The sequence below is a fragment of the Hyperoodon ampullatus genome (genome assembly GCF_949752795.1).
Source record: "Hyperoodon ampullatus genome assembly, chromosome: 10".
Lineage (NCBI taxonomy): Eukaryota > Metazoa > Chordata > Mammalia > Artiodactyla > Ziphiidae > Hyperoodon > Hyperoodon ampullatus.
In genome coordinates, this window is record NC_136923.1 from 46,623,722 (window position 1) to 46,647,725 (window position 24,004).

At 59.8% G+C, this 24,004-nt stretch overlaps 3 protein-coding genes across 3 annotated transcripts in view; 1 reads left to right on the top strand and 2 right to left on the bottom strand.

Moving 5' to 3' along the window:
• Positions 1 to 767: 767 nt before the first annotated feature.
• Positions 768 to 8,327, top strand: KLHL40 (kelch like family member 40; the record flags this gene model as incomplete). The annotated part of the gene is made up of 6 exons (XM_079712469.1): positions 768 to 1,925; positions 3,653 to 3,813; positions 4,084 to 4,191; positions 4,374 to 4,559; positions 6,777 to 6,923; positions 7,796 to 8,327. The coding sequence occupies 6 exons, from the start codon at positions 768 to 770 to the stop codon at positions 7,905 to 7,907; spliced, it is 1,872 nt and encodes a 623-aa protein (XP_079568595.1). The 3' UTR covers positions 7,908 to 8,327.
• Positions 8,328 to 8,656: 329 nt separating this feature from the next.
• HHATL (hedgehog acyltransferase like) lies at positions 8,657 to 15,767 on the bottom strand (the record flags this gene model as incomplete). The annotated part of the gene is made up of 11 exons (XM_079714013.1): positions 8,657 to 8,781; positions 8,966 to 9,107; positions 9,513 to 9,714; positions 12,454 to 12,489; positions 12,606 to 12,750; positions 13,231 to 13,402; positions 13,633 to 13,842; positions 14,213 to 14,407; positions 14,539 to 14,652; positions 15,201 to 15,268; positions 15,662 to 15,767. The coding sequence occupies 11 exons, from the start codon at positions 15,765 to 15,767 to the stop codon at positions 8,657 to 8,659; spliced, it is 1,515 nt and encodes a 504-aa protein (XP_079570139.1).
• A 7,166-nt stretch (positions 15,768 to 22,933) lies between these two features.
• The window catches only part of CCDC13 (coiled-coil domain containing 13), a gene marked incomplete at both ends in the record, with an annotated part of 28,747 nt that continues 27,676 nt past the window's right edge, over positions 22,934 to 24,004 (bottom strand). Inside the window, 2 exons of the mRNA XM_079712980.1 lie at positions 22,934 to 23,093; positions 23,651 to 23,765. Of these exons, the coding sequence (XP_079569106.1) occupies positions 22,934 to 23,093; positions 23,651 to 23,765 (275 nt within the window). The remainder of the gene's footprint in view (positions 23,094 to 23,650; positions 23,766 to 24,004) is intronic.

Sequence of the window (24,004 nt, forward strand, 5' to 3'; positions counted from 1 at the left end):
CTCGCAGGGACACAGAACCTCAGTGCTTCTGAATCTCAGAAGAAATGAGGCCCTTAAAATCGCCCATCTCTTCACTGTGTAGGAAGGGAAACTGAGGCTCAACAGAATGATCTGGCTTTCCCAGGACCCACAGGAAAGTGGTGCCCTTGTTTATTTAAGTACCTCTTGCTTTCTTGCACAGTCCAAGGAGGCTCTCAGAGCTGGGGCAGAAAGGGGAAAAGTCTTCCCACTTTAAAGTTGAGGCAACAGGGTCCCCATGCCCAAGTTCATTGAGCTGGAAACCCAAGCACACTGCGTGCAGGGGTGGCTGAAGCAAGATACACTCCAAGGAGGAGGACAGAGGCACAAAGGGCAGAAAGGCCGAGAAGGCGTGAAGGAAGGGAGACCGTGGAAGAGGGACTCAAAGGCTTCCCTCTCCTTGGACTGAGGGGCGGAGCTTGGGTCATCCCCTCCCCGAGAGGTATCACCCAACCAAGGAAAGCCGTCAAAGCCTCTCTGTGCTCCGTTTAGAAATGAGACAGCGAGGCCCTCATCTTTCAGGGAGGACAGAGACACCCCACCCCCATCCCATGAGCCCCTGGGCTGAGTCAAGACTGCTCTGGGAGGGGGCCTCAGCCCAGCTGTCCCCTCTGCGTCATGTGCAGGAGGCCAGGCAGCTCGCCTTACAGGGCCCAGTCCACCTCTATATATAGTCCAGCTCGGACAGCTGCATAGACTGTGTTCGACCCAGCAAGAAGGCAGGGAGTGCGGAGAGAAGGCCACCCACCATGGCGTTGGGCTTGGAGCAGGCGGAGGAGCAGCGGCTGTACCAGCAGACGCTCCTGCAGGACGGGCTCAAGGACATGCTGGACCACGGCAAGTTCCTCGACTGCGTGGTGCGGGTGGGTGAGCGCGAGTTCCCATGCCACCGCCTGGTGCTGGCTGCCTGCAGCCCCTACTTCCGGGCGCACTTCCTGGCCGAGCCCGAGCGCGCGGGCGAGCTGCGCCTGGAGGAGGTGTCCCCTGACGTGGTGGCCCAGGTGCTACACTACCTGTACACGTCAGAGATCGCGCTGGACGAGGCAAGCGTGCAGGACCTGTTCGCCGCGGCGCACCGCTTCCAGATCCCATCCATCTTCACCATCTGCGTGTCCTTCCTGCAGAAGCGCCTGTGCCTCGCCAACTGCCTGGCGGTCTTCCGCCTAGGCCTCCTGCTCGACTGCGCGCGCCTTGCCGTGGCCGCCCGCGACTTCATCTGCGCGCGCTTCTCGCTGGTGGCCCGCGACGCCGACTTCCTCGGGCTCTCAGCTGACGAGCTCATCGCCATCATCTCCAGCGATGGCCTCAACGTGGAGAAGGAGGAGGCCGTTTTCGAGGCGGTGATGAGATGGGCGAGCAGCGGCGACGCCGAGGGGCAGGCCGAGCGCCAGCGCTCGCTGCCCACCGTCTTCGAGAGCGTGCGCTTCCGCCTGCTGCCGCGCGCCTTCCTAGAGAGCCGCGTGGAGCGCCACCCTCTCGTGCGTGCCCAGCCCGAGCTGCTGCGCAAGGTGCAGATGGTGAAGGATGCGCACGAGGGCCGCATCACCGTGCTGCGCAAGAAGAAGGAGAAGGGGAAGGAGGCAGCCGGGGCCAAGGCCACTGACAAGGGCACAGCCGAAGCCAAGGCAGAGGAGGAAGAAGAGGAGGCCGAGCGCGTCCTACCCGGGATCCTCAATGACACCCTGCGCTTTGGCATGTTCCTACAGGACCTCATTTTCATGATCAGTGAGGAGGGCGCCGTGGCCTATGACCCGGCAGCCAACGAGTGCTACTGTGCCTCCCTCTCCACCCAGATCCCCAAGAACCACATCAGTCTGGTGACCAAGGAGAACCAGGTCTTCGTGGCTGGGGGTCTTTTCTACAATGAGGACAACAAAGAGGACCCCATGAGTGCTTACTTCTTGCAGGTGCCTGGCCAGCCTTGGGAGGGGCGTGGCCAGTTTTGATTTCTGGGCAGCCTTGGGGCCCAGGAGAGGCCTGTGTCTACTTGTTGGGGAATGTTATTGGGTCTAGGCTGAGATGCGGACCGGGGAGGATGACTGACAGCCACTTGCCTGAAGGCTGAAGATAGTTATAGGCAGTTGACAATAAGATGCATAACTTTGGTGTCTCAGTTTCAGGGAGATGTCAGCCTCAGGATGGTCTGATATGTTGGTGGCCCTAGCTCTGCACTGCGGGTGGGGTCAGGGACAGTGAGAAGGACGAATAAGGTCAGTGTAGGGGTCCTGGCCAAGAACTTTGCATGAGGCCGGGACTGGAATGTGGAACGGAGTGTCTCAAACAAAGGGACCATCCTCCCTTGCTTTCCCATTGCACAGATGGGGAAACTGAGGCCCAGGAAGGACCAGGAGAGTGGAGTGCCCAGTCCAAGTTATAATGTGACAGTGGGATCTCAGAGGGCAGGAATGGTTTTCTGGAGACTGGCCATGTAGGTGTGAGGCTTGCTAGTTGGCTGAATTTGGAGACATGGAGGGGAGGGTGCAGTGCTTCTGGCTGGGAACCAGTGAGCAGGGGACGGAGATGGGAAGGAGCCTATAGTGAGTGGTGTGCTTAGTGAGGCCTGACCAGTTTTGAGAGCAGTGAGGGGCAGTGTGGTGCCAGGGTTAAGCTGGGGCGGGTGGGAGGGGGGGCATCTCTACCAGCCAAGGCACATCATGGGCACATTGTTTATTCTCTCTGGGCCTCTGTTCGTAAATGGGGATATTATTCTTCCTTGCTTGATACGGTTGTTTGAAGGTTAATTGATGGTTATAAAGTGTTCAACAGCACAGTGCTCAGCCCTCAGAAAACTCTCCCAAAAGATGAGCCCCTAGTATGGTTATTAAAAGACTGTTGGGGGGCTTCCCTGGTGGCGCAGTGGTTGGGAGTCCGCCTGCCGATGCAGGGGACACGGGTTCGTGCCCCGGTTTGGGAAGATCCCACATGCCGCGGAGCGGCTGGGTCCGTGCGCCATGGCCGCTGAGCCTGCACATCCGGAGCCTGTGCTCCGCAACGGGAGAGGCCACAGCAGTGAGAAGCCCGCGTACCAAAAAAAAAAAAAAAAAGTTAAAAGACTGTTGGGGAAATTTCCTGGCGGTCCAGTGGTTAGGACTCCACTCTCACTGCCGGGGGTGCCGGTGCAACCCGTGGTGGGGAAACTAAGATCCCACAAGCCGCAGGGGTGCGCCAGAAAAGAAAACCCTGTTGGGGTACACGGGGTCGCAGACTTACACTGTAGATTTTAAGGGGTGAGTGGTTGTATTTGGATGTTTCCTGTGCAGTGGGATGGAGTGGAAAACAGGGAGCAGGCAGGCCTCAGTTCAGGAGTTGTACTGGGGAAGTCCAGGACGGCAGCTGCGCCTCCCTCTCAGAGGCCCCTTCTCAGCTCTGTATGGGATGCCCCATCACGGTGCTATAACGGTGGTCTCCCGGCACCTACGGGGTGTGGGACGGTCGGCTGTTCTCAGCCTGATAGGAGGAGAGGCACTGTCTCCAGGCACCGCCTCCAGTCTGCGCTGGCCCTACCTGGAGACCCGGACTCCTCTGTGACCTGGGGGTGGCCAGACGGGGCTGCGGTGGGGCCGGGCTGGGACTGGGGCGGGGGGTTGGTGGGGGACGTGGGGGGGCGGTCGCTGACTGGCCACCCGGCCCGCAGTTTGACCACCTGGACTCAGAGTGGCTGGGGATGCCGCCGCTGCCCTCGCCGCGCTGCCTCTTCGGCCTGGGAGAGGCTCTTAACTCCATCTACGTGGTCGGCGGCCGAGAACTCAAGGACGACGAGCGCAGCCTGGACTCGGTCATGTGCTACGACAGGCTGTGAGCGCGGCCTGGGGGCGGGGCCGAGGAGCCTGGGGGCGGGGCCGAGGGGCCTGGGGGCTGGTCCAGGACGGCGGCGGGGCGGGGCGTGGCGGGGCGTGGCGGGGGCGGGCTTGGGTAGGGGCTGGGTGGGGTTGGCAGGTGGGGTGGGAGCGAGGAGCTAAGAGGTCTGGGAGTTCCGGTAACGAATCGGGGGCATCCCAATATGTGTTGGGTGGTGGGTGAATGCAGAGACGGGGGCTGAGAGCGCCCTACTCCCCTCCCCTCTAGGTCGTTCAAATGGGGCGAATCGGACCCGCTGCCTTATGCCGTGTACGGCCACTCTGTGCTCTCCCATATGGACCTTGTCTACGTCATTGGCGGCAAAGGTAGCGACAGGTGAGGCGCGGGCCAGGAAGGAGTGCAGCAGCCGGGTCGGCGGGTAGAACGGAAGCAGAGTCTCCCCGAGGCTGTCAGGGGTCTGTCCTGACTGCCTTGCGAGGCAGCTGGAGGGACTGGGCCAAGGGAAGAGGCGGCTCTGCTCCCGCCTCCTCCTTCTCACTCACTGCCCACCCCCACAGGAAGTGCCTGAACAAGATGTGCGTCTATGACCCTAAGAAGTTCGAGTGGAGGGAGCTGGCCCCCATGAAGACTGCCCGCTCACTCTTCGGGGCCACCATCCATGACGGCCGCATTTTTGTGGCTGCTGGGGTCACAGACACAGGGCTGACCAGTTCAGCTGAGGTGTACAACATCGTGGACGGCAAGTATGGCTGCTTCCCCCCTCCCTGCCCCCGTTCCACTGGACAGCCAGGGACAAAGGGCCCCACTGTACCAGCTGTGTGGCTTTAGGCCTATGTCAGCCCTCTCTGTGTCTGCCCTGGCAGGAAACATAGCCTCTGTCTTGAGTCTCCACTGTGCAGCTTGGACATCAGCACAGAACTAGCCCCTCTACTCTGATCAGCAGTGAGGTGGGCTTCCCCCACAAGGGTTGTGGCCAGCCTGGTCTGCAGGAGAGAGCTCCCCGGAGATGCCAGGTTCCTCATTCAGAGACTCGTACCAGGCAGTACCAGGCACTGGCCTGGTGCTAGGGATACAGCAGTGACTGAGACAGAAGCTGCCCTGCCCTGGGAGATCGGGAAGAAAACTGAGCTGGCAGACCAGTTAGACTCAGCCAGCTAAAGGGGTGGTGGGAGAAGGATGCCCAAAGGCAAAGGAAGGCTGGTGCCAAGGCATTTAGGAGAAAAAAAAGGCAGGCTCATTGGAGGAGAGGGCATTGGTCAGGTTGGATGGAGTGTGGTGGGTGAAGGGAGGTGGGGATTGTGGGTACTGGGGCTGGAGAGGGTGCATTCGGGCTGAGGGACTTTATCCTGAGAGTAATGAAATGCCTCTGATGGGTTTTAAGCTCCCTTCTGTGTTTTCCTAAGATGCCTCATGGCAGCTCACGTAGAGAAGAGATTAGGGATTTCCTAGGAGGCAGGGGTACAGCTGTATAACAAGAAGTGATGGTGGTCTAGAGCTGGGGGTACAGCAGGGATGGGGCAGAGAGGATGCACTGGAGAAAGACTTAGGCCAGCGCTTTTCATGTGCCCATGAATCCCTGGGGATCATGCTTTGGATGCAGATTCTGATTCTCAGGTATGGGGAGGGACCTCAGAGTATATTTCTAATAAACCCACTGGTGATGCTGATGCTGCCAGTCCATGGGCCATATTCAGTAGCAAGAGTTTAGCAGACAGAAGAAATAGCATGTAGCAATTGATTGGATGGTGGGGGTGAGAGGGAGAGGTGGATGCTTTTGAGGGTGAGAGGTCATTTATTTTTTTTTAATTAATTAATTTACTCATTTATTTTTGGCTGCGTTTGGTCGTCATTGCTGTGCGCGGGCTTTCTCTAGTTGTGGCGAGCGGGGGCTACTATTCGTTGTGGTGCGCGGGCTTCTCATTGTGGTGGCTTCTCGTTGTGGAGCATGGGCTCTAGGCGTGCGGGCTTCAGTCGCTGTGGCACGCGGGCTCAGTAGTTGTGGCTCGCAGGCTCTAGAGCACAGGCTCAGTAGTTGTGGCGCACGAGCTTAGTTGCTTCGCAGCATGTGGGATCTTCCCAGAACAGGGCTCGAAACCCATGTCCCCTGCATTGGCAGGCGGATTCTTAACCACTGCGCCACCAGGGAAGTCCCAAGGAGGTCATTTGTTGAAGAACTGTTGGAGTTAGGTAGGACAAGTGAGGGTCGAGTTAAAACATGTGGATTTGAGGCACCTGGGTGTCCAGGAGGAGCCCACTAGGGCAAAGAGAGAGCTCGAGGGTGAGATCTGGGGAGTGGAGACAGTACGCGGAGGGGACAGCCTCCCTCAGGAGAGAAGATGTTAGTGGGAGAAGCCGAGGCCCAAGCCCTGGGGGCAGCAGGGGCAGATACATTATTCAGCAAGGAATCCCAAGAGGTGAGGCTGGGAGGTGGGAAGTGAAGAAAGTCACATCAGCAGAAGTGCATACTGTGGACCCTGGATTCCAGGGTGGTGGCTGGGGACCCGAGAGCAGTTTTGGAGGGATGAAGACCCAACTTCGGGAGCCAGGGAGGGGAGTGAAGGCACCTTGAGAGTCACTGGGCCATGAAGGGGAGAAAAGGGACGGGGCAGGAGTGCAAGGGACGGTCTCAATGGTCACTGAGGTAGCAAGCTGGAGTTGGTTCAGGAGCAAAGGCGGGACATTGGGGAGAGCCCTGCTGGGTTTCATGGGGCAGGTTAGATGGAATGACAAGCGGACCGTGGAGGGAAACAGGAGGGGCAAGAGAATGGGGAAGAAGTGAAGACCAGAGGGCATTCCTGAGAGGTCAGGAAGCAGGTTGTGCTGGGAGCACGGGTGCCTGGGAGTCGGATTTTGCAGGGTGCAGCTGAAGCTGTGAGTGCTGGCGGGGGACAGTCACTGGGCTCTCTGCGGCCCCCCGGGGGCGGGTGAGGCACCTCCTCACGCCCCCTCCTTCCTGCCAGGTGGGCACCCTTTGAGGCCTTCCCACAAGAGCGCAGCTCGCTCAGCCTGGTCAGCCTGGCGGGCACGCTCTATGCCATCGGCGGCTTTGCTACACTGGAGACTGAGTCCGGGGAGCTGGTTCCCACAGAGCTCAACGACATCTGGAGGTGAGCCTGGCCCTAGGGAGGTGAGAGGAATCGTGAGCAAGGCCAGCTGGGCACCGAGGCAGCGCCCAGCAGGCTCATCTGTGGGCAGAGCTGATCCCTCTTCCAGGAAATCCTGTGGGGACAGGGCAGCAGACATGCCTTGCTCAGCCCAGGGTCTCTCCAGTTTGTTGGGAAAGTCTGGGTTTGCACACATGGCACCACGCCGCCCTGTGGGGCATCGACAGTGTCAGTCAGGAGCTGGTGCCAAGGTTAGGGCCCAGACCCACAGAACCGGGCCCCAGGGAGCAGAGCAGGCCCTGAGAGGCAGCCAGCTCTTTCCTCTCCCCCCGCTCCTGAGCGGGAGAGCTGGGACGGGATTGAGAAGTACCTGGATCCCAGCTTCTCAGAGCCATTGCTTCTATGGCTGGTCCTAGCTGGGGTTGGAGGGGAGAGGTTTTGGCAGCCTGGGGCAGCTTCTGAACCTTCAGTGATGCCCAGTGCTGCAGGCAGCCTCTAGAGAGCAGTGCTGCTGGGAGAGCGGGACCCGGGTGGGGGGGGGCGGGGACTTCTCGGAGAGCTGAGTACAGAAATTCTCAAGAGGAGGGGTTTGGGGAGGTGCAGACCTTCCTGGAGGGAGGTGGACTTCAAGGAGTGCGGGCTTCCTGAGAGGGGGCTCTTCCTGGAAGGTAGGGCAGGTGTTCTTTGGGGGTGGGACCCCTTTCCCAGAGCGTGGGCGCTCTCCAGGAGCTGACCTTCCTGGAGATGGGCCTGAGGCTGGGGGGCGGCACTCCCCAGGGGTGGCCTACTGCACCCAGCCACCCCTCCCTGCTGGGTCCCACCCAGGACTTGGCTGACCGAGCTCCTCGTCCCTGTCTCCACTCCTCCCACCCCAGGTACAATGAGGAGGAGAAGAAGTGGGAGGGGGTCCTGCGGGAGGTCACGTATGCCGCTGGCGCCACCTTCCTACCTGTACGGCTCAATGTGCTGCGCCTGACCAAGCTGTGACCCGCCCAGAGGACCTGACTACGCGCCCCCCACGCTGCAGCCCACACAGGCCCGGCGTTCCGGGATGGGGGCTCCAGGGAGGAGTCTGGGAGAGGCAAAGCCCACCTGTATCCCATCCCGTCATAGTGCCCGGGGGGCCGCTTCAGCCAGGAAAGGGAAATCGCTGCCTGGAGCTAGCCTTTCGGGCAGGGACGAGAAACTTTTGGCCTCTCCGGTGTCTCCATATCCCCCGTGTTCTTGGTCCATGAGGCAGAACCTCGGGGGGTGGTCAGGCTGCATCCTGGCCCAGCCCCGGCCTGGCTGTGTGTGCCCGTAAACTCCCCATAGAACTCAGTCTCCTCGCCTGTCAGGTGGGGAGGGTCCCCATCGAGTGCACCTTGCAGCCTGGGTAAGTCTCCTGTAAGAAGAATAAAGTGCCTTCTGAGCAAGCAGCTCGGGGTCTGGGATCAGGTGCTCCAAGCGTCAGTGACCAGGTGGTTTGAAGACCTGGGGCTTCCGTGTTCAGCTGCTGGGCTGCCAAGGTCGGTGGTCTCTGCCCTCCATGTGTGTCTCCTACACGTTCTGTTTGCGCCAAGAGCTTGAGCCCCCTCCCTGAACCTCCAGCTCCTCATCCGGCCTGGACAGGGAGCCAGGAGACTGCTGGAGGAAGGGGCAGGGAAGAGCCAAAGCGCGGTAAAAAGGCTTTTATTCTATCAGTCAGGCCCCTCCCAGGAAGAGCTGAGCAGTGCCCATCCCTCTTCCCCTCTCCCCTACTCGGCCTTCTCTTTGTCCTGCCTCTGCTCCTCCTCCAGCGTCAGCGTTCGCTCTCGCTCCTTCACCAGCTGGACACCACAGTAGGTGACAAACAGGACGGCCAGCGTGGTCCGGGGGAACCCTGTGTGGGGAAGAGGTCATGGGCGCCTGGAAGCAGCTCCCCTTTCCCCCGGTGACTCTTCTCTCCCCGCTTGACTGTCCCTCCCTGCTGAGTCCCTGGGGAATTGCGGTGGGGTGGGGACATTTCAGGAGGTCACAGTCCTTGAGGTTGATACCTGGCATATTCCGTATGCCCCGTCCCTCACCTGTGAGTAGCAGGCGCTGGGCGACCAGCTTTGTGAACTCAAAGCTGTTCAGGCTTACAAGGTTGTACATGATGATGGCCCAGAAGTTCATGGCCCCAAAGATGGCTCGGACCCTGCGGGACATCTGCTCCGACAGAGAGGCCTGCTGGGTCCAGGAAAACATAGGCAGTGAGGCAAGAGGCCCAGGGGAAAGAGGACGTGGCGGGTCAGAGGCCTTGCCTATGTGGCCACCTGGGTCCTGGGGATATGCCTGTGTCCCTGAGAGTCCCTGGTCAGCTCTCCCTCATTGTTAAAAGATGGGAAACTGAACTCTGGAGAGAGGGCAGGGCCTGAACAACACAGCCAGGCCCGGGTGCCCCCCGAACCTGCAGAAGGGAAGGGAGGGCCAGGTACCCACAGAGGGAGCCATTGCCCCGACAACCCGGAGTGGGGTGGTAGTGAGAAAGTTCTGGACTGGCAGCCAAGTGTGGCTGGAAGACTCCAGAGAGCAGTAGTACCACCCCCTCCAGTGCCTCAGACAACCCAGCCCCAGACCTTCCTTGCTCACCTCAATTCGTGCCAGGGGCCCCCACTCTGCCAGCTTCTGTACCCAGAGCTCAAAGTTGAGGCCAAAGCAGTTAAGGCATGACCACAAGTAGACAGTATCACAAGGTCCGAGCCACAGAGTGGTGACGGCAAATGTGGCCACAGTGGCCCCCAGCTCTGGGATCACCGCAGAGTGCTCCCCACCAATGTGGTCATACACGTACCTGCAGGCAAGGCGGGAAAAGGGGCCGGTGGGAGTGCGGGAAAAGGCAGGTGGGAGACGGGGAAAGGATACACAACGGGGGCAGCTTCCTCAACGCTATCCTCCTGGGCACATTCAACACTCTGGGCCTCAGGTGGCTGCTCCTCCTCTACCCAACTTCAAAACGTGGAGGGCTCAGCCTTGAAGTTCCTGTCTTCTCTAGCTACCTTCATTTCTCCAAGTGATCTCATTCAGACTCTGAATACTGTCTCTATGCTGACAAGCCCCAAATCTGTCTCTTTAGCCCAGTCTCTCTCCTGACTCATATATCCAACTGTTACCAGACACCTCACATGAATGACCAACTCCCCCATCCCTGCCCAAACCCACTTCATTCCCATCTCAGCTAATGATACCACCATCCATTCAGTTGCCGGCCAGGAGCCTTGGTGCCATCTTGGATTCTCAATTCCCCTCTCCACTCACATCCAAACCAGCAAATGCTACGGGCTCCACTTGGTCCTGAGCACGTGCTTGTCACCTCCACTACCACCACCCTAGTCCAGGCGATCATCTTCCGTCACACAGATTATTGAAAGAGCCTCTTAAGTCATCTCCCTGCTTCTGCCTCTGTCCCCTACTGTCCGTTGTCCACACAGCAGCTAGAGGCATCTTTTAAGAGTGTAACCCAGATCACCTCACTTCCACAATCACACCCTCCTGGCAATAGCTCATTACAATTAGAATAAACTCAACCACCTTCCTGTGGCTAGACGATCCCACGTCATCTGGTTTCTGCCTCCCTCCCTGACCTATCACCCACCATTCTCCCCTCATTCACTATGCTCTCCCCTTACTGGTCTTTCTGATACTCAGACACACACAGCTGGTTCCTGTCTTAAGGCCTTTGTACCTGTTGTTCCCTCTGCCCGGAATTCTCTTCTCCAAATTTCGTTATCACTCAAGTCTCAGTTCATCTCACAGAGGCCTACCCGAACCCCAACTAAAGAAGCTTCTACCCCATTACGCTCTTTTATTTTCTTCATAACACTTACCACTCTCTAAAATTATCTCTTTTTTTTTTAACCTGTTTATGGTCTGTTTCTCTCCACTAGGCTGTAAGTTCCATGAGTTCACGGTCTTTGCCATGTTCACTGCTGTATCCCAAGTGCCTAGAACAGTACCTGGCATGTAGTAGGTACTCAATAAATATCTGTTAAATAAATTCAGTAGAAGACCCATTGCATAACCAGCCTCTCTGTTCCTTGACCTCCTCATTTCACTAATGGTTTCTTTTCCACTCCACCTCAGTCACCCACTCCCATGGCCACACCCCAACTTTTTCACCACTTGTTTGACTCCTTCCTAATTCCCATGCTTCACCCTGCCCCCCCACCTGACCTGACTCCCTAGCTCCACTTCTTCAATCTCATTGACCTCCCCCCACCTTCCTCATCTTGTGACCCCCTCCTATTTTTACCACCCTTCTTAACTGTATTCAATGAGTCATCATTACAAATAACCTAAAAACCCTTCTCCCTCACTTCTTCCTTCTCACCCATCTGGGAAAGCCCAATCACCCACTTTCTCCTCACCTGCACCCAAGAAGCGAAGCCCTGATGGGAAAAACCCCACACCTTCACATATTAGAATCCATAAATCCACTACCCCCAACCCCACTTGAGCTGTCAGTGCCACGGTTTCTCTGGTCAGCATCTTCTCTCAGGCTCTGCAGTGGCTACTCCACCTCATCTCTCCTGCAAGTGTGAATGGGTGTGGTGATCTAGGCAGGAGGAGAGAGGCAGCATCTGTGTGCCTCCCTCCACCCCCAACCCTGCATCTCTCAGCTGATGACCTTGCCTACTTCATGGAGAAAACCGAAGCTTTCAGGAGGAATCCCTCACCTTTCCACACTCACCGGCCATTCTTCTGCATCCACACCAGCCTTTCTTCCTCCTCCGTGTCCCGAAGCCAGAGCTCTGCCTGGTTCCATCGCCTCCCCCGCCTTCTCAGGGAGCTCACTCCATCAATCACCCCTCTATCCTGTGCTGCCAACTTTCTCCTTTCTATTGAATAATTCCCCTCAGCACCCAAGCATGTCCCATTATTTCCTGTCTTTAAAACACCCACTTCTCACTTCGGCCACTTCTGGGTGTCCCCCTTCAGTACCAGGCTTCTTCCAGGAGCTGTCCACACGGAACTACCCTGCGGTTCCTCTGTCCCCCACGCCCCCAGCCCCGACTCCTCCCTGCCCCTGCCTCTCCAGGGAAAGGCTGAGAACCTCCATGCCACCCACACTCATGCTCAGTCTCTGGCTTCCTTGACCAGCAGCATCTGACCCAGTTGCCCCTACCATGCCAGGATGGTCTTCCCTTAGCTGCCAGGGTGTCCCACGGTCCTGCCTGTTCTCCTGCTGCTCTGAGAGCTCCTTTCAGGCCCTTCTGCCGGCTCCTTCAACCAGAGTCCTTCCGGGCACAGGACTTCCTGGGAGTCATCGCCCTCTCCTTCCTGATGCCCTCAATCCACGGCCAAGTGCTGTCCAGGCTGCCTGCTGTGTGTCTCCACTCCATTTCTCTCACCTCCAGGGGCCCCACCCAAGTCCAAACCTCTGTCTTTCACTTCGACCTCTGCCATGACCTCCTCCCTCTGTCCCTGCTTCCTCTGGCCCAGGGATGATCTTTGAAGACGTGGACCCACCTGGCCACGGCCCTGCTCAGCCACCTGGGGCATGGCTGTGACATCCCACCCCACCCCAACTCACCTGCAAAGCCAGTCGTTGATGCCACGGTCAAAGTGCCTGTGGGAGGAGAGCAGACGGGTGGGAATCAGCCAGGAGCCGAGCTCCGGGGCTTGGGGCAAGAGGCGAAGGGGAGGTGGGGATCCCGGAGGCGAGTCCCCGGACCTCGCACTCACGTCTCGGCGAAGACGTAGAGCGCTGTGATGCACTTGGGAGGCTGGGGCGGGTCCAAGTGGTCGAGGCGCGCCACGGTGTTGACGACGCCGAAGAGGACGGCCGCCTTCACCCAGTCGTACACCAGGTTTGAGTAGGCTAGGCCAGCTGGGGACAAGGGGTCGTCACGGCCCGGGGGGCGTCACACTGACCTTCCCCCCGTCCCCCACCGCGCCCCGGGTCTTCCCAAATCCAGGGGAGGCGCTGAGCCCTGCCCTCCCCTACGGACACTCTCTCCCAAGCTGGTGGGGGGGGAGGTCCTTGCGCCCCGGCCGCCCCCACGGAGGCCCCGCCCCCACGTCCTGGGGGGAGGGGCTGACCCGGCGGAGACCCTAAATCAGCCCCAGGCCCCGGCGAGGTGGGCGGCCTCTGTCGGGTACCACTCCGGGCCCTCACGGGGCAAACCTACCTCCAAGTCCCACGCGTTTCAAAGGCTAAATCCCCGCTCCCCCACCCTGCGATAGGTGCTGTCCCCCGGGGCGCCAGCTTCCCCAGCTGTGACTCCGCCGCCATTGGGGCGCAGAGGGTCCGTCCTTCTGAAGTGGCGGCCCCGTCCTCATCCCTGTTCTGGGCCCGGCGCACACCCACCGAGGGCGCTGTCCGGGAGGCGGCTGGCGAACTTGAGGTCACTGGGGATGGTGAGGATGTAGAAGAAGTGGAAGAAGATGTCCACGGCCACGATGGCTACCACGCTGAGGCCCGCCTGGGCCCGGATGCGCCACAGCTCGCCCTCTCGCCGCACCGGCTCCACCTGGCTCACCTGAGGGACGGCTAGTGTCTGAGTGGGGGAGGCAAGACCTGCGCGAAGAGCCCTGTCTGAGCGGTGAGTCCCGAACTAGCTGTCTGGGGATGCGAGGGTGAGGGGAGACGCGGCTTCGTCCTGGCAACCCTGAGAGTGGAGACACGGGCCCCTCTGGGGCCTGAGGGGGGTTCACTTCCGCCCGGGGGGGACGCAGTCCTGTCTTGGGAGCCCACAGGGTGTCCCCTCACCTGAGCGTGGAAGCGGTCAAAGGTCATAATGGGCCCGAAGAAGAAGAAGGGCAGGTAGAAATTGTACTTGAGCAGGTCAGCTAGGGAGTAGCGGCGGTCAGGGTGGGCACAGCTCTCCAGCGCAAAGCTGGTACAACGCAGCACCGTGAAACCGCTGCCCCCGTGAAACAGCACCTCTTGAAGATCAAAAGTCCCTGTTACAAACCCGCTCTGGATGGGAGAGAACAGGCCGCCGGCTCACCAGGGTGCCCCTTGTCTCTGGGAAGCCCACCCAGCCTCCTGCAGGGGCCCAGCCTGGTCCTGCCATCTCCCTCTCTGCCAGCGCCCGTCAACACTGGCCACCGAGGGCCAATTTCATGTTAAGTGCTAGGGCAGAGCAGGGAAGGAGCTGGACATGTCTCTGCTGCGGTGGAGGCGACCACCTTGTGGGCAGAGCATGCTCCGTGGTCGAAGGCTTGAAGACGGGTGGGAAAGTGAAGGAAATGCTTGGGGAGACTTAGGAGGCAAACGTTTTGGATGGGGTGAGAGGTTTGGGGTCCTATCCCTGCACCCTCCACCCCTGCCCCGCCCCAGTGTATACCTGCCAGGAGATGAGGGGGTCCAGCTTGAAAGAGGCAAGGCTGGCCAGGCCGAGGCCGAGACAGAGCCAGGGCTGGTGCAAGAGTGAGACAACATAGAGGCCCACGCAGTGGCCAAGCAGCAGCAGCAGGTACCAAGGGCCCATCGTGCCCACCACCGCCAGGGCCCCGTACACAGCATACATCCAGGAGCGGAGCTGTGGACAGGGAGAAGGCTTCGTCTACCTCTCCATGTGAACGGAGGTAGGAGCCCAGGATGGCTTCCCCGCAACCCTTGTAGCTGAGGGGGAGGGGGAGGCGGGGGTGGTGGTGCTCAGGTCCAGCTCACCTGGGGGGCAACCATAGTGCAGAGTTTAGCAAACAGCACGTGTCCGGAGAGAGCGAAGAAGATGGCGTTGCGGAAGGAGGTGAACCACATCACCCACTCGAAGTCAGCCACGTCCTGGGGCAGGCCCAGGCAGGTTAAGGTGGGGCGGGGGCAGGGTGGGCTGGCACTTGGGCTGGTCAGAGTCTCAACCCCTTCCCTGCCCCCAGAGTCTTCTTGTGCATTAGAGGAGAGCAATGGCTGAGGTCCCTGCCTTCCCCTCTGAGGGAAGTACCAGGAAGGTAGGTAGAGAGGAATGAGGGGCACCACGTGGGCCGCCCTGCTGCTCCGAGCTCCCCCTCTGTCCAGCACATTGCCTGACATTCCACCATTATCGCGTTGTTCCTGGGGAGGATGGTGCTGGAGGCCCTGCGGAAGCCCGTCTCGGTTTGTTTCCTAAATGAGCAGGGTCTGAGGCAGGCTTGATTTGGCCCCAGGAGGACAGAGGAGGGGCCAGTGGAGAAACTGAAGATGCTGAAAATTCAAGCCAGAGACCTTCCCCATTGCGAGCCCTCTGTTATGTGGGACCATTGGGAACAGGGGAGAGCGGGGAAGGGTTTGGGACAGGAGAGATGGGCCAGGGATCAGAGACCCCGGTCAGGGACCCTGGGGTGCGAGGGACCTACCATCTTCCGGCCAATGTACTCCCAGCCGGGTCGCACAGACTCCCGGAAGGCTTTCCTGTGGGCCCCACCTGAGAACAGAGTCTGGTCTCAGGGCGCTTCACACCCACACCTGCCTCTACAGCAAGGCTGATGCCACCCTGGGGGGAGGGGAGAGGGTCTGGGTCTCTCTCTGCCTCTGCTTCTCTCTGGGTTTCACTGTGTGTCTGGGGTCAGGTCTCTGTACCCCTGAGTGTCTGAGACACACTCTCTCTCTCTCTCTTTCTCTAGCTCTGTCCAGGTCTCTGTCAGTGCTTCTGCATTTGAGTCTCCCTGTGGCTGCATCTGACTCAACCCCCCAGCCCCAAGGCCTAGGGACTGCCCTTGAGTCTGGAGCCTCTAAGTTTCTGGCCTTGCTGGGTGGAGCCCTGAGACCCCCAGCGGAAGAATGGTCCCACCCCTCTGTCCCGGGGCCCAGCTGTTACCTTGTGAAGCCTCAAGGAGGCCCCGGCCAGCATAGGCTAGGGCCCCGCTCAGCACCAGGGAGTACAGGCCCAGCTCTGCCGCGGGCAAGGCTGTCTTGATGCCCATAGCCTGGATGGGGCTGAGAGAGACAGATTGGGTGAGGGCACTGCTGCCCCCCGGCCCTGCCTAGCCCAGTTCATGGTCCCCACTGAGGTGATGGGGTCCCCATTCTGAAGAGAGACAGCCCCTTGGGCATCTCATGCCATCATTCTCCCCGCCCGTCTCCCACTCCTCCCAGGCCCCCTGCCATTTGGTGCCCCGTCCTAGCTGCTGCTCTCGCCCCCGCCCTTCCCACTGAAGGCTCTTGAAAGCATTGTCTTCACTCTCAGCCTGCCTTCTTCGCCTTCATTCACTCCTCCATACCTTTCAGGTGGACCGGTCCCCACCCTCTGCTCAAACTGCTCCTCCAAGGTCTCAGATGACTTTCTTGTGGAGAAACTCCCTCTGCATCACCTCCATCATATTTCTGGCCCCCAGGGTTCCCACTCCCCTCAGTAAGTCTCTCTCAACTCCTGACAAACCACCACCGCCCCCTCCAGGCCCCTTTCTCTGATTCCATACCCTCCTGAGCTGCCTTTACTTCCCGTGACCTCCCCAGGTCCTACCCCAGCACCAAACCTCCATCTCTCTCACTCAGCCTATAGCTTCTCATTGACCCCCATTACGCCAACCAGCCCCTGAGCCCCAGCCTGCCACGTCCCTTGTTCCTGCCTGTGTCCGTGGCCACACCTGCCCACTCTCTCAGTGCTCTGTGTATCCAGGCCCTGGATGCCGGCTGGAGGCTGTGCTACTTGAAGAAGTGCCCTGGGGTAGTGGGTGTGGGGCTAGGCTGGGCCAGGCAGACACCAGGGAGTGTGCTGGCCGCTGCCCAAGGTGCTGACCAGTATTGGGCTCAGGGTGAGCCTGGCCACTCCCTCCTGCCAGGGCCTAGCTTATCCCCAGGAGTCCTCCTGGGTCATCCCTGGGACCTAAGCTAGCACCTGTGCCCTCTCTATCCTGCTCCAGCCTGACCCGTGGCCTTCCCAAGGGCCGCATGGGTGGCAGACTCAGGGCCCAAACTGAAGGGAAGAACATGTCTGGGCATCCTTTCAGGCTGGGCTGAGCAAGAGATGGCTGGCATGGCCCTCTCTCCTGCCCCAGATCCTCTAAATCTCCCTCACCAATTCTGAAACCAGCTCTCCTGGGCCGCCACAGTCGGCATTCTCCCCATTACACAGATGGAGGGCTCACGGACCAGAGAGGGGCAGGGACCTGTCAAGGTCACACAGCAGACCAGGGACAGGATTGAGTGTTCTCAGTGAGCCCCCCTGCAGTCTCTGATCGGAGAAGACTGTCCGCTGCCCCTGCCCCTACCAGCGGCCTGCCGGAGCTGACTTCTACACGGCTGGCCTGAGGGCTGAGGCACCTCCCCACGGGCCGGGCGGGGGTAGGGAGGCCCTGAGGATCGGGTTAAGGGAGCAGAAGCTTGAAACCGGAGCACGGAGAAGAGCCTGCGAAATAGCTTTGTCAGCTGCCTCCCACTCGCCACTTTCCAATTTTAGCTCCCCATGGCGGGTGCCGGGTGTCCCCTGTGAGGCCTCTGTGAACAAGGCCAGGGCTGGCCCCCAGCCTGCGACCTCTCCTGATAGACCCCCAGACCTGGGCCAGCCTGTGGACAGAGGAGTGCCCCCTGCCCACTGACCTGCCCGCCTGAGGTACACCTGGAGTAAACCCCACTTTGGGACCTGAGGTTTGCGATGAGGGGCCTGGGGTGGGCTCTACAGGTCTCAAGGACCCCGTAGTGGCTACATCCCTGGCTGGCACTGACCTTGAGGAAGCTGTGAGGGACCCTGGCACACTGCCCACCTCGGGGCTCTGGGGTCCTGCGTCCGACCGTGCGACCGTCCGACCAGCTGGGTTCTGGGGCCCCGGTGCGGTGTGTCCAGCCCTGGGGTCCCCACGCCCTGGAGGCTGTGAACGGTGAGTGGTGACAGCAGGAGGGGTGGGGGAGGAGGAGGGCAGGGAGGAGGTGGCCTTTCTGGAGCGGAGCTGCGTGAAGTGGAGCAGTGCTGCAGAGCTGCTGGCCACAGGGAGCTGCAGGGAGGATTGGGGAGGGGCAGAAGGGGTGGCCATTGGCATAGGCTCAGACAGGGACACCTGGACCTCACTTCGACCTGCCTCCCCAGGTCCTTAGAGCCTGTGTCTCCTTCTCACTGCTGGCCAGGACTCTCCTCTTCCAGGAGACCTTCCAGGTGGCCCCTGCTGGCCTCTCCAGGCTTGTGAGCTCTGCCCCCGCCATGCAGACACACACTCATACCATGCACACACTTTCATGTGCAGCTCCATGAATTCCAGCGCACACCTTTACATGTGAATTCCCAACGGCTGTCCCACGGCACGCCCACCTAGCCCCCTGCCCTGGTCCATTTCATCATGCAGAGAATCCTGGCTGGCCAGGCATCGGTGCCTGGGGGAGGACTGACTTGCCTAGTGAGATTGTAACTGGCAAGAGACATGTGGGCCCTGTACCCCAGCCCTGTCCCATAGGGAGCTGACCAGGTGGAGGGGAGCTAGCAGGGTCACTTTAGTGGGTCCTTGGAGTGGCTGGCATCCTCTCCACGGCAGGGTGGAGGCAGACAGCAGTGTTCCTAAGCAACCAGGACTCCTCTGGGGGAGAGGAGTCGGGGGACAGGGCCCTCACTCTGGGAAGGGGCAGCTGAGGCCTCAGCCCAGACTACCTGATGCAGAGGGGTATCCTGAAGGCCACCCCACCGTGGCCTCAGAGCCCAGCTGGTTGGACGGATGCATGGTTGGATGCAGGACCTCGGAGCTCCATGGTGGGCAGTGTGCCAGGGTCCCTCACAACCTCCCCAAGGCCAGTGCCACCCAGGGATCCAGCCACTCTGGGGTCCTTTGGGATGAGGATCTCAGAGTCTGTGAGGGCCTGTTTATGCATGTGCATGGGGGGCAGGGTCTGGGGGGTAGAGGGAGCTGTGTGACTATAATGAGTCACAGGACAGGTCCTGGAGCCCGTGCTGACCCTCTGAGCCCAGTCATAGGCTCAGCGGAGACTAGAGGAGGAAGAAGTGTTCTCCTACCCCGACCCACAGCAGGGGCACTTCCGGGGCCTGAGCAAGGCCTGGGAGGGAGAGTGCCCTCCCTTCCCACAATACCTGGAGGCGCTGAGCTTCCTCTCAGCACACACTCCCCACAGAGTGACACGGAGGCCTGCACGGCAGGTCCCTGACTCTGAGAAGCATGAATGGTGATTACTGCACTGGAGGGGCTGCGTGCGGGCTGCAGTCATGGATCATGGGTGCTAGAGGAGGCCAGCGTCGGGGAGGGGGTGTGCCTGAGCCAGACTGTGGGCGTTAGGGAGGGCTTCCTGGAGGAGGTGGGGCACCTGAGTAGAGTCCTGAGGTAGAGTCAATGGTTGTTAGAGGAGAAATAAGTTAATCACAGTTCTAAGGCTATACCTGGATTAACTCTTTTTAATGTCACCACAACCTCTAGGGAAGTGGTTGTTACCATTTTCCCCGGATGATAGAAGAGGAAACTGACGAACAGGAGGTTAGGTGAAGTCACTGGGTCAGCCGTATGAGCTTCTGGAGTTGATTGCCCTGCAGGGGCAAGAACCCAGCTCACCCACACCTGGTGCTGGCTGAGACCAGCCTGAGCCGGCCATGCAGCTGGTGCCCTCATGAGGCTCCAAGAGAATGGCTCTGGGAGGCGGACGGGGTGGTCTGGCTTCACCGTTAAGAGCACAGGTACAGCCAGCTGGCTTGAGCCTGAGCTCCGCCTTGCTGGCAACCCACTTCTCTGAGCCTCAGATACTCATCTGTAGATGGGCACACTGCCGGCCCTGACCTCACTGGGCTCTTGGGGGGATTCGACGGCTCACTCCGTGGCCAGGGCCTGGCTCACTGAACTGCTCATAAAGAGAGGCTGTTAGGCTGAGACCCCTCGCTCCAGAGGCCAAGACGGGCAGCACTCACACACAGCTGGAGGAGGGGTCCACCAGGCGGGCCGCATGCGGTGGGGTCTGTAGGGAGCTTGGCTTGTGGGGATGGCAGGTGGGTAGAGGGCTAGGGAGGCCCCTTGGACCTGGGGCTGGACAGCCTGAGGCCAGCTTCCCCCGAGTGAGGGGTGGTGAGGGGAGGGCACCTGGTGCCCACAGAACGAGGGGCAGGAAATGACTGGGCTAAGACCAGCGAGGGCTACTGGGAAAGATGGGCAGGGGGCCGATTCTCTCAAGTCTCAAAGTCCTTTTCATTTGTTTCTTGTTGTTGCTCAAAGTAAAAAGTCGGGGAAAGTGTGTGTGCTATGTTGTTTATGGTGTGTGTGTGTGTGTGCGCAGGAGAGGGGGTGTGTGGGCAGAGACTTCCTTGTGGGGTGGCCGTGAGCTCGCTGGAGGAGGGAATGGGGAGGCTAGTTCTGGCCACCGGATGTGAGGGCCCAGAGGAGCCCTCTTGCTGCAGGCCGCCCTGACCTGGGCTCCTGAGAGCAGGGGAGGGCGCAGGAACATGGGGACGTGTTTGGGGCTTGAATCAGCCTGAGCCAGGCTGCAGCCTTGTCCAATTCAGCTGTGGTGCCCCAAAGGCCCCCAAGGGGACAGTGGCCAAGCCACACCCATGGCTCAGCCGGGTCTCACCTGTCAGTGTGGGAACCTGAGCGCCCAGGCCCACAGCCTGGGGTGCAGCCAGGGAGAGTCCTCACGTGAGGCGCCTCCACCCCCGGCCTCACTGCTTGCTGTTCGTCCACTCTCCAGGCACCTGTCTCCCGTTCCCACCACCTTGTGCCTCTGGGTAGGGACCTCAGTGTTCCCATCTGTGAAAGGCAGGTCCAGCCCACCTGCTGCCCACCTGCCTGAGGGCTGGGAGGTCCTCCTCAGGGCCGCAGAGACAGGTGGTGCTGCTCAGGAGGGGCCACAGGCACTAACCTGGACAGACCAGGTTGCCGCGCTCCGTGCCTGGCCCACCTGAGTTAGATCCTTCAGGGCCCCAGCCCTTGGTCCTTCTGACAACCCTTTCTTCTCCTGAGCCTTCCCCCCACCCACACCGCAGGGAGATTGGAAGGACAGCCCTCACCCCACCCAGACCTGGGCATTGAGCCCGGAAGCCAGCAGGAAAGGTGGGAGGCTCTGAGATGCGGCTTTCCGTCTCTGCATACCCCCAACCCATCCCGCCCCGTCGCGGCGCTCTATTTCCCATGCCTCTCTGACCAGACAAGCAGCTCCCTGAAGGCCGCAGCAGCAAGTCAGATTCGCCTCCGGGCCCCTCACAGGCCTGGAGAGGCTGGTATGCAGTTGGCACTCGATGACTGCTTGATGGCCAGCTGGCTCGGTAGATGGTGGCCTGGGAATCTGTCTCCCCAGCTGATCTGGGGCTTCCAGGAGCTCGGGGACTGAGTCTGCCTCACCTGGCACCCCCTTGCCTAGGGCAGGGTAATTGCTCAACAAGTATTTGTGGAACTAATAGAGGTGATACTGTGGGCTGATGTCTTTTGAGCACCTACTGTGTGCCAGCCACTGCACTAGCACTTGGCACCTTTTAACTCAGTGAGTCCTGAAGAGGGATTCTGCTGGGGGAATGGAGCAGACCTGCTCTAAGCTGGCTCCTCCTCACACACACGTGTGTGTGTGTGTGTGTGTGTGTGTGTAGATGCACATTCCTGCTCGTGAAGACCGGTCACTTGTGTCACTTGTGCAGCGACTCACAAATGCGGCATACATACCGTGAACCCTCTCTATGGGGGAAGCTACCTGGGGCTTCTGGGACCCTGTCTGCTCGAGCCCTTCCTCGGGGATGGGGCTGAGGAGGGACTCCATGCTGGCCCCCCTACTCGGAGCCCCAACCCTGCATGGGGTGACAGGTCTAGAGACCCCCAGCAAGTGTAGTGAAGGCCATCAGGATGAAAGGGTCCTCAGTTTTCCTGTGAAGGAAGTTTTTCTCTGATCCCATGTGAAGGGAAATGGCCAGGCAGGGCCTGTGAGTGTGGAGTCAGCACTGTCTGCTGGCACATGTGTGTCTACATATGATTCATGCTCCTGAGTCTAGGTATTTGTGTGCATCTGTGTCTTTGTGTGGGCCCCTGTGTGCACAGGTGTGGCCAGGGTGTCTGGGGTCGGTGTGTGTGGCTACCCTCCATGGAGCCACCCCTCCCCATGGCAGTAACTGCAGTTGAGAGGAGTGACACTGCGGCAGTCACGGAGGGGCCTGGGGGCTCTCCTGCAGCAGCCCCCTCAGTTCACCCCTGTGCTGTGGTGAGGCAGGTACACTATGCCTTCGCCTGGACCCACTGCCTCAAAATCCCCCTGCCCAGAGCTCCAAGCTGGCCCCACCTCTGCCCTCTGCCACCAGCACCCACCAGCTGCAGCCTTTTGGAAGCAAAAAGAGGTGCCTCTTGGAGCAGCTGGCAGGGGGACAGAGCTGCCCAGCAGTGGGTAGGCACGCCCACCCTGGGTAATCGGATCTGCTGGAGGACCCTGGCTTTTGCAGGCAGGCAGGCCTGGGTTAAATATTAGCTCTGTGTCTTTCTGTGAGCCTCAGTTTCTCCATCTGTAAAACAGGGTGACAACCCCCTGGGCTACTAGAGGTCTAGATGGGGTCAGGTTTCCACTGTAGGTGCCCACTCACTGGGAGCTGTGGTGATCATGAAAATCATTATTATTATTACAAGCCTGAGGGTCTGCACCTAAGGAAGAACCCTAAGGGGTGGGCTGACAAGGTGGCTAGGAGTGTGGTGCCCCCAAGTCTGTAGAGGGTGGGGATGCCCACAGATAGAGCAATGGAGGTAGGAGTGGGGTGTGAGGATGCTCTGGTGAGGGAGGTGGGGCAGGGCTGGGCGGCCTGGGGGTTGCTCCTAGCCTGGAGCCCTCTGGGCTCTCCTGCACATGTGGAGCCCTGTGGGCATGCAGGGTCCCCCGCTAGGCTCTAGGACAAGGGCAGTGAGCACCTGCCCAAGGGACTGCATCTGTCCGTTCACAGCTGGCTTCTCATCCCAGAGCTCTTGCTGATGCCGACAGGCTGCTGGCCTCCTCCCTTGCCATCGCTAAGCGTGCCCAGGGCTTCTCCTTTGCCCTCCTGCCATGGGATGTTGGCTCTTGTTTCCCTTGGAGAGCCTCTTCTAGGAGAAGGGGCCCAGCTGGCTGCTCCAGGTTGGCTTCCAGGAGCAGATGGAGTCCTCAGATAGAGCCTCGTCCTCTCAAGGCCTAAGGCTGCCCCATCCAGCCAGGCTGACACTGGGCCGCCATCCTAGTGCTTGTCCGCCTTCTGCTGCCGCAGGGCCTGCAGGAAGATCCCTTTCACCTGGCCCAGGGTCTCATGGTACATTCGGAAGTCCTCCTTCTTTCCCTGGAGGGCACTGCCTAGGGAAGCCTTCAGCATTTTGTTCTCCTCCACCTGGATGGCCAGCCTAGACCACACAGAGAAGAGGGCTCAGCGCGGCTGAGCTGGCACACGTGAGTGTGTGTGCATGCGTGTAGAGGGCCCTGGGAATGGCTGCCAGCTCGGCTGCTCTTCAGACTCAGGGTACTCTCTGAACTCCTCTCAGGGACCCTTGGGGGAATACCATGTGGGATTCCTGTCTGGGCCCAGCCATAGCTACTGGGCCTGGTACCCAGTCGTTCCCCCAAATGTTGGCTGCCTCAGGCATGAGTACTAATTTATAGAGGTTCCCCCTTTCCCACCACTGCATTTGACCTTAAAAGGTTTAATCGAATGAGAAAAGTGGGTTCAGTAACCCACACTTGATAAAACTTCTCTTGGGACCATGGGCTCTTTAGGGTTATGGCTGGGTTTCTCTGCCCTCTGATGGCCAGTTACAGAATTGCAGGCCTAGAACCCAGGACCCAGCAGGACCAGCCTTCTGGGCAAACAGAAGTCAAAGGGGGAGGGACATGATCCCCCTGCCTATCAAAACGCCTCCACCCAGACAACACCACCCTTTCAGGAAGACGGGGCAGGGAGCACCTGGTGGTCAGCTCCTCCATCTGGGATTCCAAGGGCACACCGGAGGTCTGGGCAGAAGGTGGGTCCTTCCTCTCACTCTTCTTTGGGTTGTGCCTGGTGTTAGAGGTGGGCACACCTGTGGGGCAGCAGCAGCCACTTTCTGTGGTGAGGCCATGGCCCTGTGTTAACACTTCCTTCTCCCACCCCCAACTGTCCACTTCCTGCTTCTCCACTTGTTGAAACATTAGACCTCCTTCAAGGTGCAGGACAAGGGCTGCCTTCCTCCAGGCTCTGACTGCCCGCTTTGTACCAAAGTGGTTCCTCTCACTACTCTCTCCATATTTGCACTTTATAAGTTTCTGGAAGGCAGCTGGG